The following is an 11,550-nucleotide window of genomic DNA, read 5'->3' as shown; positions in this document are numbered from 1 at the left end:
GTTATTGTTGCAATTTTGTAAAATTTTGCTGACATCTTACTTTAAAAGTTCTAAAACAATTATCATTTTTATATTTTTAGTGGTCACTGGCTTCTTTCTCTGTCTTTTCAAAGTCGAATAAAGTACACACGAAACTAAATGTCTGGTATGTCATTTTATATTTGTGGGTAATTTAAAAGATAGCAACAAAAAATACAATTATCCTTACGCTGATAGCAGTGATAGTATTTTGATTAACTGGTACACACACATTGATTGTATAAACTCTTTTCAATTGTCTTTTTGTACTTTCTGTTTTTTTTCAATAGGTACATTTTAAGCATTACACACTTTGTGTCAAATTGAGGTTCTGTAATCAACAATTAAAGGCACAATGTGTATTTTTTTACCACTAGAGGCCTATCACAATAACAATAATGATAACAAAGGCAAAGGAGAGTGGAATGATGGGAGATGTTATTTTTACCACCAAGAGATGGAAAATTCATTAATCATATTCATGACTGAGGTAATAACTTAATGTTTTACCTGTACATTTCATCACATTATTTTATGCCATTGTAATAAAGGCACGTACAGCTATGTGTTAGATGCTGTATAACCACCACTTCCACATTTGTCCACTCGCGTTGCCATAGATGCTACAACCAGAAACTGAGGATAGCGCAGATATTTAGTCACTAAAAGGGCGACAATGAAGAGAGATTTTTTACCAGATTTACAAATTCTTGGGAACTTTTGGGATAATGGTAGTACACAACTCCAAGTGATTTTTAGTTTTTTTTAAATTGTGGTTTCAAATAATTAATTTATCATCAATAATTGGAATGTGGATACCCATACAAAGTATGTTTAATTTATTTTCTAATAATGTGCTTCATTTTTCCAGGGCCATTACCATCATGTTAAGGGGGCATTTCCATACATCCTTGCTTTATATCCTCACTTTAATTTCTGGAACATGAAGATTGCCTTAAACTGTCTAAGATTTTCCATGGCATTTTATCCTATTTTTTCTTAAAGCTAATAACATATTCATGGCAGATTAAAATATAAAAATTATTTTTTAATGCAACTAACACCCTAAACATTGTTTGCTATAGTTTCTCTTTGTGTAGTGCATTGGGAACAAAAACAAAGTGCCAAAGCTATAGCTAAAGGAATTAAATAAATGGAATCTCAATGTGTTATCACGTGGGACTGCTTCCAGTATATTACCTCACAGACCACATTAAATGTCAGCTATCTCTACAACATGCCATTCTATAGCAATGTCATGCACCTGCACCATTCAGCCTTGTATCTTGAATTTGGGCGCTTCTTTGACGGACAGTGCGAGTGCCACCCCTCTGCAGTTCCCGTCCGGATTATAAATACACTCTTCACCCCCTCCCGCAACATCCACACCAGCTACTGCTGCCTCTTATCCAGTGCACCATCGGCACTGGGAAAACGGGACGGATGTATTAGGAGAAGCCCATACAACACCCCCCTTTTCTTTTCAATTTTTTTTTCAAATTTTGTAGGGGTTGACATCTGTCTCTACAGATTAGAACGGCTGTAAAGGGTAGATACAAGGTTAGTACTGAGAAAGTGCATATACCTTCTTGAAATTATGTACTTATTGTACACGGGTCTGTAAACAAACAGACGGACGGATGTTTGAGGGGATATGTAGGCGTCTTTATAAGCGCAGAATTATTTACATTTCAAATGACTTAATTTGCATGCACTACTTTGTCAGCACACACAAAAACAAATTTTAACTCACGAGGCACACGCATATGATGTGATTTTATGAAATAAAAAATGAAACAAGTCCGTATATTTGCGAATATATGTTTTCTTATTCTTGAGAGATCATCTCTTGATGTGTGGGGAGATCGCATTGCGCTGCAGCTGCCGCACTGTACATGAGCAAGTGCTCTCAGGCTAAAATAGGAAGAGGTTGTAAGGCGAAGCTGACTGTGCTCTTTCTGCGGAGCCGTGAAAACAGGCACTCCCATTTAAGTCACTGACTGTCTTGTCTTCTGAGAATAAGATTTGGGTGTCTGTTGGAATGCTTTTCGTTTTATTTGTTTTTAGTTATGTTTTTCTGCTGTAGCTGGATATTGATTGATTAGGCTGAGACTGCATGGTACGTCTTAACGTATAATGTGTAAAAATAGTATAGCTACTGTATTTTCTATATGACATGTTTTGGTGATCACTTCTATATGTATACTTAACTTTGCAGAGAATATGTTGGATTGTGCACACAGAGAGTATGATGATGAGTGAGATAGAGGAATTAATTCGAATTAATTTATTAGAAATAACCTATTTTTATTTGTACTGATAAACAGCTTTGACTGTCGTTTGGGAATTTGTATCGCAACGAGCGTCATCTCAATTAATGTCAGGTTAACATAATTAGAGGCTCAGTATGGTAAACTTCACACTGTTTTACATCAAAGTTTTAAAGCATTTAAACAGATCACCACTCCTTGCTTTATAAGTTAAATTAGATTTTTTCCAAACTAGTTCTGCAGGTACAACTTGTCATGCGCTGTCATTGTTACTAGCCTTCACAAAAGATTGATCGTTTAAGAATTCATATTTAATATGTCTTTACTATACATTTTTATATATTTGAACCACAGTTTTCTTTATATTTTATGTAGCCTAAATTTCTCATCTTTAACAGCGTCTTCAAGTTTGAACGTCATTAATATTAATGTAGCGTCACAAAACTCTCCTGTGATTGGTCAGATATTTGCATATGCTTAGATAAATTTACCTCGTCTTCGCCAGCTGCTGCTTCATGATGTAATTTACAGTAACCGTCGTGTTTTCTTAGCTAAACTGTTAAAGTAAATCCTAATACATTTCATTAATAATATTATGGTATGTATTTAAACGGGTTGTAAGGTATAAAGAAGAGAGAGATTGGTGGATATTTGACGTCTGACACAGGCTGACGTTAGGGAGTGTGAATTAAAAGGGAGCTAATAAAAAAAAACGAAACATTAATACGAATTGTTTTTTTTACATGGTCCATAATATAATTTTCTCTGACATTATCTGTATAATTTAAATTGCAGGGGAGATTTTTGTAGCTCAATTGGTAGTGCAGTGTTTTTTTTACCAGGGAGCCTCAACAAACTTTCAAGAGGGTCTTAAAGGGACACTCCACTTTTTTGGAAAATATGCTCATTTTCCAACTATTTGATTATTATTAGATTTTTACCGTTTTTGGAATGCATTCAGGTGATCTCTGGGTCTGGATACCCGCATAAAAGTGTCTCAAACGGGTGGATTGTGACATTCCTAAAATTCACGGGTGGGGCCGCGGGCGGATAATTAACTCCGTGCGGGTGGGTAGTAGCGCAAATGAAAATATGTGCAAAATTTGTATGTGCACACCAAAACTTACACGACTGAAAACGCCTGGAGGACACCGAATGCCAGCTGTTTTTTTCAGCCGAGCTTTTTAGCTGTGATACTTGAGCTGTGAGCCGGTTGGTTGTTGTGATATTTGTCCCGCCCCTTCTCCGCTGTGATTGGCCGGCCGTGTGAGAACTGACATTGACGAGCGGAGCAGCATTTTACCCAAAGTGGAATCTCTCGACGCTCAGCGCCGAGCGCGGAAAAACCGCTGAACGCCGGCTTCTTTGAAAAACGGCGAGTTTCCATTGGAATCAATTGAAAACATGCGCCGGCCGCGGGCGTAAAAGCTTTGGTGTGCACGTCCTAATTACCATTACACCACAACATATGACATTTGACCCATCACGTCACTACCGCGACAGTGCGCGACCTTTGTTGATTCTTCTTGTAGCCTAGTTGGAGCGACTTTGCAGGAGGAGTTGCATAGAGTTTTGCTGTTGATAGCCGAAAGCTGAACGTCTTCTTAGAAAGCATTTCGAGACGAGACTTAGGAGCACAGCAGGGGTTGTGTAGGTAGGTTGTTTTTTTTCTTGGTCTTTTTTATTAATAGGTCTATTTGTGTATAGTTATCAGGTTCCATTTGTGCCGATGGTAGGCTACTTAAATGGCGCAAAACAAGCCCACTTTAGCCTGTTTCATTAGCCTATTCATGACGCTGTTGTGATGTTGAGAGAGGTACGAGATAAAAAATAAAGCACTTTAATTGGAATGATTTTAGCGTGTGATTTATGCGTGTGCGGGTACGGGTCGGGTAACAGGCCAAATATTAACGGGTCCAGGCGGGTGCGGATTTAATTTTGATATTATCACGGGTGACGGGTCGGATCTGGTGCTGAACTTTACGGGTACGGGCGGAAGCGGGTCTCCATAAATGGACCTGTGCAGGACTTTGTCTGGCGGTACCACTTTTAGCATAGCTTAGCATAATCCATTGAATCTGATTAGACCACTTAGGATCTCCCTCAAAAGTAACCAAAGAGTTTAGATATTTTTCTTATTTAAAACTTGACTCTTCTGTAGTTACACCAACAGTGGAAAATTTGCATATTTCTTAAAAAAAGTGGAGTGTCCCTTTTAGGTTACTCAAAATTATTATATAACAAGCATTATACAAAACATTATACAGTTAAGCAAAGCTGTTGATTATTTTATTTGAAATTGTGAGTGGATGGGCTTCAAATAAAAGTAAAAAAGGTTAAGAACTCAATCATGGTGTTAGCAACACAGCAATTTCCAGGCTTCTTTTAAATATTTCTGAGCATCTCCCGGAGTGGTTCTTGTATTATTTTGATTGTATCAAACTTTTAATGTTAATGCTTTTCATCAGGTTAACCATGGGGATCAAGGCAGCCCTTCCCAAGTATGAGCTTTATTGCTATACTGCTGTTCTCTCTCTTGCACTCCTATGGGCAGCCAGCTGGATCATTGATGCCTCTAGTGGTAATGGATTTCTTTTCGTTGGATTTTTTTTTTTACAATAATGAAATATGTATTTTTTATGAACACATTGAAGTGCTTATTGACCTTATTGATTGTGCTTTTAATGGAGCAAGCCGGTCATGCCTTGCTCTAGACTTAGGTTAGGGACCATATTACAGAATCATCTTTATGGAGATTCCTGTTTAGGAGCGATGGCTTTTAGGATCCCCTTTAGAATATTGAATTTGTCATATCCTAACTTTGCTCTATAGAAGGGTTTTTTTAATATCATGTTGACTTTTTGGTTTATAAACATAAACATCAGATTAGACTGTTATCTAAATGCTCTATTGTGACTCACAATCCTTAGCACCTTTTGACTTTAATTCAAATTAAAAAGATTTGTCGGATTTCACAGAATCAAATTCTTAAAGGTGTAGTGGAGGATTTTCTCGAATTTTAGAAAATAACCGCCTTCTTCACTTTTTTAAAAAATGCATTGCGCAACACTCCTGATTGACAACTAGGAGGACCAATAGTCTTGATGATCCACCCAGAAAAAGAAAATCCTCCGCAATACCTTTATTTTCAAAAATATATTAAAAAAACTGGGTTATCAAAAAACAAAACAAAGGTTTTTAATATGCAGGCTGGCAAAATGTACATGTAATGCTACTTGTACACTCAAACAACACCCTATTTGTTTGTGAATCTATAAGCATTTATTTTCTTGTTAACTTGTAAATGTTTGTTATTGGCTGAGACAGCAAAGACAATAAACACTGTAAGGTATAAAAAATTTTTTACTTTTTTTTTGATGCACAATAGAACAAAAATATGTAATAATGTTATAATTGCATATATTAATTTTGACACCAACAATGATTATTATTATTATGTTTAATTATTAAATACATTGGATGGATTTGAAAATATATAATTACTCTGAGAATGAAAGGCACTCTGCTGCTTTTGTAAGTCTTTTCCTATATGTTTGCAGAAAATGTTAACAGGAAGGCATTTCGGGACAATATAAAACCAGGATGGCACTATTTTGGCCGGAAAATGGCAAGTATAATATGCATTATGTAGTATGCATACCAATGTTGTAATGAGGAAAATCATCCAGATTTTTAAATGAAATTGTATTTACCTTTTATTGACTGGTGTTCTTCTCCATAGGATGTGTCAGATTTTGAGTGGGTTATGTGGTTTACCACATTCCGTAACCATATCCTGTTTGCCCTCTTCGGTCATGTGATCTTTGCCAAGATCTGCTCAATGCTGTCACCAAAGGTATGTAGTTATCACCTTATGCACTATGGACTGCTATTTGAACATGTTAATGCTTGTTGTGATGTTTATGTGTGTGCGGCATGATTTGTTGTCTCAACAGAATGATATTAAAACAAACACTTTCTGATGTTAACAATGCATCTGTGATCTAATCTAAACATTTGAATAAATGTTACATGCATTCTTGTTTTGGCTGCTGTCGATGAAGATTGGTATAGATGGATGTAAGGTAACTTATCATAGCAGTTCCTATCACTACTTATTTGATTTTAAAACACTAATTTATTTACTAACGCATGTGCTAATGTACTACAGCTAATACTTAACCGACTATTATGTCTCTTCTGCTACAACATTGACAATACCTATACAAGATCATAAGTAAAAAATTGTCACCAGAAATAATGCTTTTCTTTGTAACCCACAGAACAGATCATTGATCTATATGATGTATGGATCTCTAGCTGTCCTGATTACTATGGGATGGACATACATCTCTGTCATTCTGTCTCACTGCATCGTCATCTACAGTGTGGCTCTTATGAAGAAGAAGTGGCTCTGCTTTGTGGCTGGACTTACCAGCCTGGCATCTATCAAGATGGAGCCCTTTAACACCTGGCAGGTGAATGAATGATCAGAAAATATACTGCTGCTGAAAATATACAAGACTGTAGACTTGCTTTATCATTTTGATGAAAATAATCTCGCTTGTTGTAATGCAGGAAGGCTTTGTGACAGGTTCCTTTGATCTGCAAGACATTTTGTTCTATGGAGGTTGTGGGTTTTCTATTATGCGCTGTATGAGTTTTGCCTTGGAGAACTGTGAAAAGAAAGATGGTAACTACACGTTCATGGATCTGATCAAGTACAACTTCTACCTCCCCTTCTTCTTCTTTGGACCTGTCATGACCTTTGATCGATTCCATGAGCAGGTGAGTCCTGTATATTCATACTGACCTTTTTAACTTCAATCTAAAAGAAATAACTACTTGTGACCTTGACTGTCAAAATCCAGCTAATGTCATTTTTGTGATTATGGTTTTCTATATAAATGCACCATGCATAAGAACATCCTGTGAAAATATAACCTTGATATCTGTAATATTGACTGAGTAATATTCAAGATTGAAATCAATTTTCATAGCCTGGATTTCACAGGCAGGGTCACATTTCTATTCTCACATTAGCCAAGTTAAAACCCCAGTCCACAGAATCAGGGTTATAGTGTGTTGTCTCTGGTTAATTAAAGTCACTAATGTATCTAAACTTTCTTAGGCTAACAACCCTAACTTGACTCGTAAAGAACGAGAGATGTGGAACATCACCACTCATGCTTTGGTTCACCTTGGTGCTATTTTGGTGGTGGATGTCTTCTTCCATTACTTGTACATTTTGACCATCCCTAGCGACCTGAAGCTTGTCAAGCAACTGTCTGACTGGTCACTGGGTCAGTTTGATATCTATATAATATCTACAGATGGCAGCAATTGCAAATAGAAGTTTTTTGTAAACATAATAATAGTAAAACTTAAATTTCAAGTACTACTGTTTTATACAATTGTTTTGTTTTAACCCAAATCAATTTAAATTGTTTTTCAGCTGGTTTGGCATACTCCAATCTAGTGTATGACTGGGTGAAAGCAGCAGTCATGTTTGGTGTCATTAATACTGTATCAAGACTGGACCATCTGGATCCTCCTCAGCCACCAAAATGCATCACAATGCTCTACGTCTTTGCTGAAACGTAAGTATGTCCACAAAGCAAAGAATTTGTACGTTTTTCTGATGCTAAAACTGAGTTTGTTTCTTCGTAAATGTACTTTTTAGGCATTTTGACAGAGGAATCAATGACTGGTTATGCAAGTGAGCAAATAATTCATCACATCTTTGCTTTCAATCATTTATATATGCCAATCTTAATGTGAATCTGTACTAAAGTACACCTATCTTGTACCTACTCTCTTTTTAAGATACGTCTATGACTATATTGGAGAAAACCATGATAATATCTTTAAGGAGCTTATTGCGACCATCTGCACGTTTGCTGTCACAACTCTGTGGCTTGGCCCTTGTGAAATAGTTTACATCTGGTCTTTCTTTAACTGTTTTGGACTAAACTTTGAACTGTGGGTGGCGAAGTTGTTCTCTCTGCCTCCATTTTCTACCATTGAGGTAAGATCCCACACATCTACTGAACGCATGCTGTTTAACTCATTGTGATGGATTTGACCATTTGAGTTTCAATACACACCCTAAAAAGCTATTGTTGAGCAAGAACACAATTTTAATATTTTTTTCCAGAGGAATATTTTATCTGAGGCGATGTCAAGACGAATCAGGGGCTTGTTTAATGCTGTCAACTTCTGGCAAATCGTCCTGTATAACGTCCTGGCACTGAACAGTCTGGATTTTGCTCAGCTGGTTGCTAAGAGACTGCTCTTTAAAGGTAAGTGATTTGTTTCAGTTCATTTTGTAATGAAAACGGAAACAAATATGGTTTGTATAGAAAGTATGTAAACCTACAACAAACACTTTTTAGTCACACTTGAAAAAGTATAACTTTTATTGAATTAAATAACAAAATTTCAATCCGACTGGCATTCCCAAACGAATGATGCTAATCCCTTTTCCTAAAACTTCTATTTTTTTAAACAATAAATCTTTTGTTTTGTCATTTGAAACCTAATAAACCTATTTTTGAGAAATGATTTCCTATCGAAAAGTTTGTGCTACATTTATACTAAATGAATGCCACTAAATCTGAAATAACACAGTCATTCAAACTTTTTTAAAGTGTTTTTGGTGCCAGAAAATGTATCACTTGCAGTGTTGGGGGTAGCGCATTACAAGTAACGTGAATTACGTAATAATATAACTTTTCTGAAGTAACGAGTGACGTAACGTATTACTTTTTAAATGTACACATTAATATTTGAGTTACTTTTTCAAAAAAGTAATGCAAGTTACTATTTTAGTTTAATTAATTTGATAAAAAAAATGTTGTACTGAATTAAACTAAACATAGTCACATTATGCAGTCTATGCGTACACGAGTCAGAAATTGAGATGGCAGGCCAGATCTCGACATTTTTGTGATGAATATGCAATTTCCTACCCAGTCTCACAAGGTTTTGTGTCACGTAAATTTTTTATTCTTTTTTCATGATATTATTACGAAATTTCCGAATTTTTTTCTTGATCGTATAACTGTTTTCGTGTGATTATCACGTATTTTCCTATTTTTTTAAACCATTGTCGTTTCGGTTTAGGGTTAGATTTGGTGCTTGCATTAGAATGTCACTTTATGTATTGGTTTATATTATTTTTTCTGATTTCTTTTTTTATATGGCACCTGGCGTTAGGGTTAGTTGGGTTTCGATGTCATTTTATGTAAATCTAAGCCTAAACCAAAGCGACAATGGTAAGAAAATAGGACAAAACAATTGAGTAACCAATATGTGATAATCACACGAAAACAGGAATTCGTTATACGATCACAAAAAAAACGTGGAAATTCGTGATAATATCACAAAAAAAGAATAAAAAAATTACGTGACTATATAACAATATTTCGTGAGACTGGGCCTGGCAATTTCAGAACTAAAAAAACCCCACCTGTCATAAAAAACACCTGCAAGGCCTGAAAGGGATCAAGCCTCAGCAAAGAAAAAGTAACGCAAAAGTAACTAAAAAGTAACGTAAGCATTGCCTGCCATGAAAAGTAACTAAGTAACGCAATTAGTTACTTTTTTGGGAGTAACTTAATATTGTAATGTATTACTTTTAAAAGTAACTTTCCCCAACACTGATCACTTGTATATAACAAGTACCAAATAAATGTGACCCTGTCTGTGAAATCCAGGCTACAGTCTCATGATCTAAATATGAGATTAGGAGGATCAAAGTTTGATTTCACTTATCAATTTTAGTCTTTGACAAGACCTCACTCAGTCAGTATTAAAAATATCAAGGTTATATTTTCACAGAATGTTCTTTAGGTAATGTAGGATGTTTTTTTGTATAAGCCCAACAACACAGCTTGTACATGCAGAATAACAGTGCTCTTGTGCTTTCATCAGGCTTCCCCATGTCCACTCTTTTGGTGCTGTTTGTGACTTACTGTGGCGTGCAGCTGATAAAGGAGAGAGAGCGAAAGCAAGCTCTGCTGGAGGAACCAGAACCCGCGCCCACCCCAGAGTCGGGCAAACAGAAAGCCGAGTAAAGGACAGAGAGGTCATTGAATCTGATCCAACTCTTGAGGTCCCTCTTGTTGTTCTGCCCCAGAGCGTCGATGCCGGACCGCTGCAGTCCTGTCACTATGGTCACGGCTTTGGACAAATCTGTTTTAAAAACCTGAGATGTTTTTAACTGTGAATAGTGAAGTGCACTTGCTGTAGCCAAAAAGCAGCCTGTCCTCTGATGTAACCATACAGACAAACCAATAAGTGCATTTTTTATTTATATTTTAAATAGATATTTAAAGGATGGGCTTGTCAAATATTTTATGAATAATAATATATTGAACAATAAAACAACATAAATATAAATATTTTGGGTTTCGTGTGTGTGTGTGCTTGTTAAACAATTACGGTTTCAAGTATGTGAAGTATTGTATCACATAATCCACAGCATGTTAGGAGTTAAACCTCTGGCATGTTCTATAAAAATATGTGTGTTGTCCCTATCAAAAGTGTAAGTAAATATTAATAACCATGGGTCAGTTGTTTACCATCTTTATGAGTTTAAAGGCTACATTGCTCTGTTACTCATGTCACACTCCAGTATGATGATATGATGTGGACACATTCCTCTATTAGGCTTTGTCCTAAATTGAGTTACAAGTGGCACACTGGAGATTTAGGTTGATTAATAGTCTTAAAATACACCCTGAGAAACACTGTGCTGTTATCATATCTCCTAGTTTTCTCCTTTTGGATTATTAGTCACATTACACAGTTAGCCACTGTTTTCACACAAATAAAATGTACTGTAGATGTTTGAAACTAATAATGTCTATTTAGTGAAATACCTCTTTTGAAAACAACCTTTTGGAGCTGTAGTCGCACAATGAGCCATTTTGACCATCCTCTTTTCTTCTTGATATCTTCTACTTTATTTTTTTAAGTTTAAACATCTTGAATTAACAAGTTATTTCAACTTTCTTTACTAGTTTACAAGTTAAATAAAATAAAACTTTGTTGTAAAAAAGTTGTTGTATACTCTAAAGATGGCTGGGTTGTTTTTGACCCAATGGGTGAATATTGGACAGAGCACGTGCTGGGTTAAAAATTGACCCAATGCTGGGTTGTTTTAACCCAACTGCTGGGTTATTATACCCTATGGTTACATGACAACAACCCAACATTGAGTCATTTATAACCCAGCACGGGGTAATTTTTAACCCGG

General features: G+C 36.0%; 1 protein-coding gene across 3 annotated transcripts; it reads left to right on the top strand.

Annotated features, from left to right (window-relative positions):
* The first annotated feature begins 1,396 nt into the window (after positions 1-1,396).
* Positions 1,397-10,693, top strand: hhatla (hedgehog acyltransferase like, a). 3 transcript variants are annotated; one of them, XM_055202297.2, is made up of 13 exons: positions 1,397-1,578; positions 4,757-4,869; positions 5,849-5,916; positions 6,031-6,144; positions 6,353-6,373; positions 6,572-6,766; positions 6,867-7,076; positions 7,420-7,591; positions 7,744-7,888; positions 7,972-8,007; positions 8,115-8,316; positions 8,446-8,590; positions 10,224-10,693. In XM_055202297.2, exons 2-13 carry the CDS (start codon positions 4,764-4,766, stop codon positions 10,364-10,366), a joined length of 1,557 nt encoding a protein of 518 aa, XP_055058272.2. In that variant the 5' UTR covers positions 1,397-1,578; positions 4,757-4,763; the 3' UTR covers positions 10,367-10,693. The 3 variants fall into 3 exon arrangements, with proteins under 3 accessions (XP_055058272.2, XP_055058274.2, XP_055058273.2); XM_055202298.2 differs by lacking the exon at positions 1,397-1,578 and adding an exon at positions 1,986-2,137; XM_055202299.2 differs by lacking the exon at positions 6,353-6,373 and having other exon boundaries at positions 1,398-1,578.
* Positions 10,694-11,550: the final 857 nt, after the last annotated feature.

This window comes from Misgurnus anguillicaudatus, chromosome 2 (genome assembly GCF_027580225.2).
Source record: "Misgurnus anguillicaudatus chromosome 2, ASM2758022v2, whole genome shotgun sequence".
Classification (NCBI taxonomy): domain Eukaryota; kingdom Metazoa; phylum Chordata; class Actinopteri; order Cypriniformes; family Cobitidae; genus Misgurnus; species Misgurnus anguillicaudatus.
This window is presented reverse-complemented; position numbering and strand designations above follow the sequence as displayed.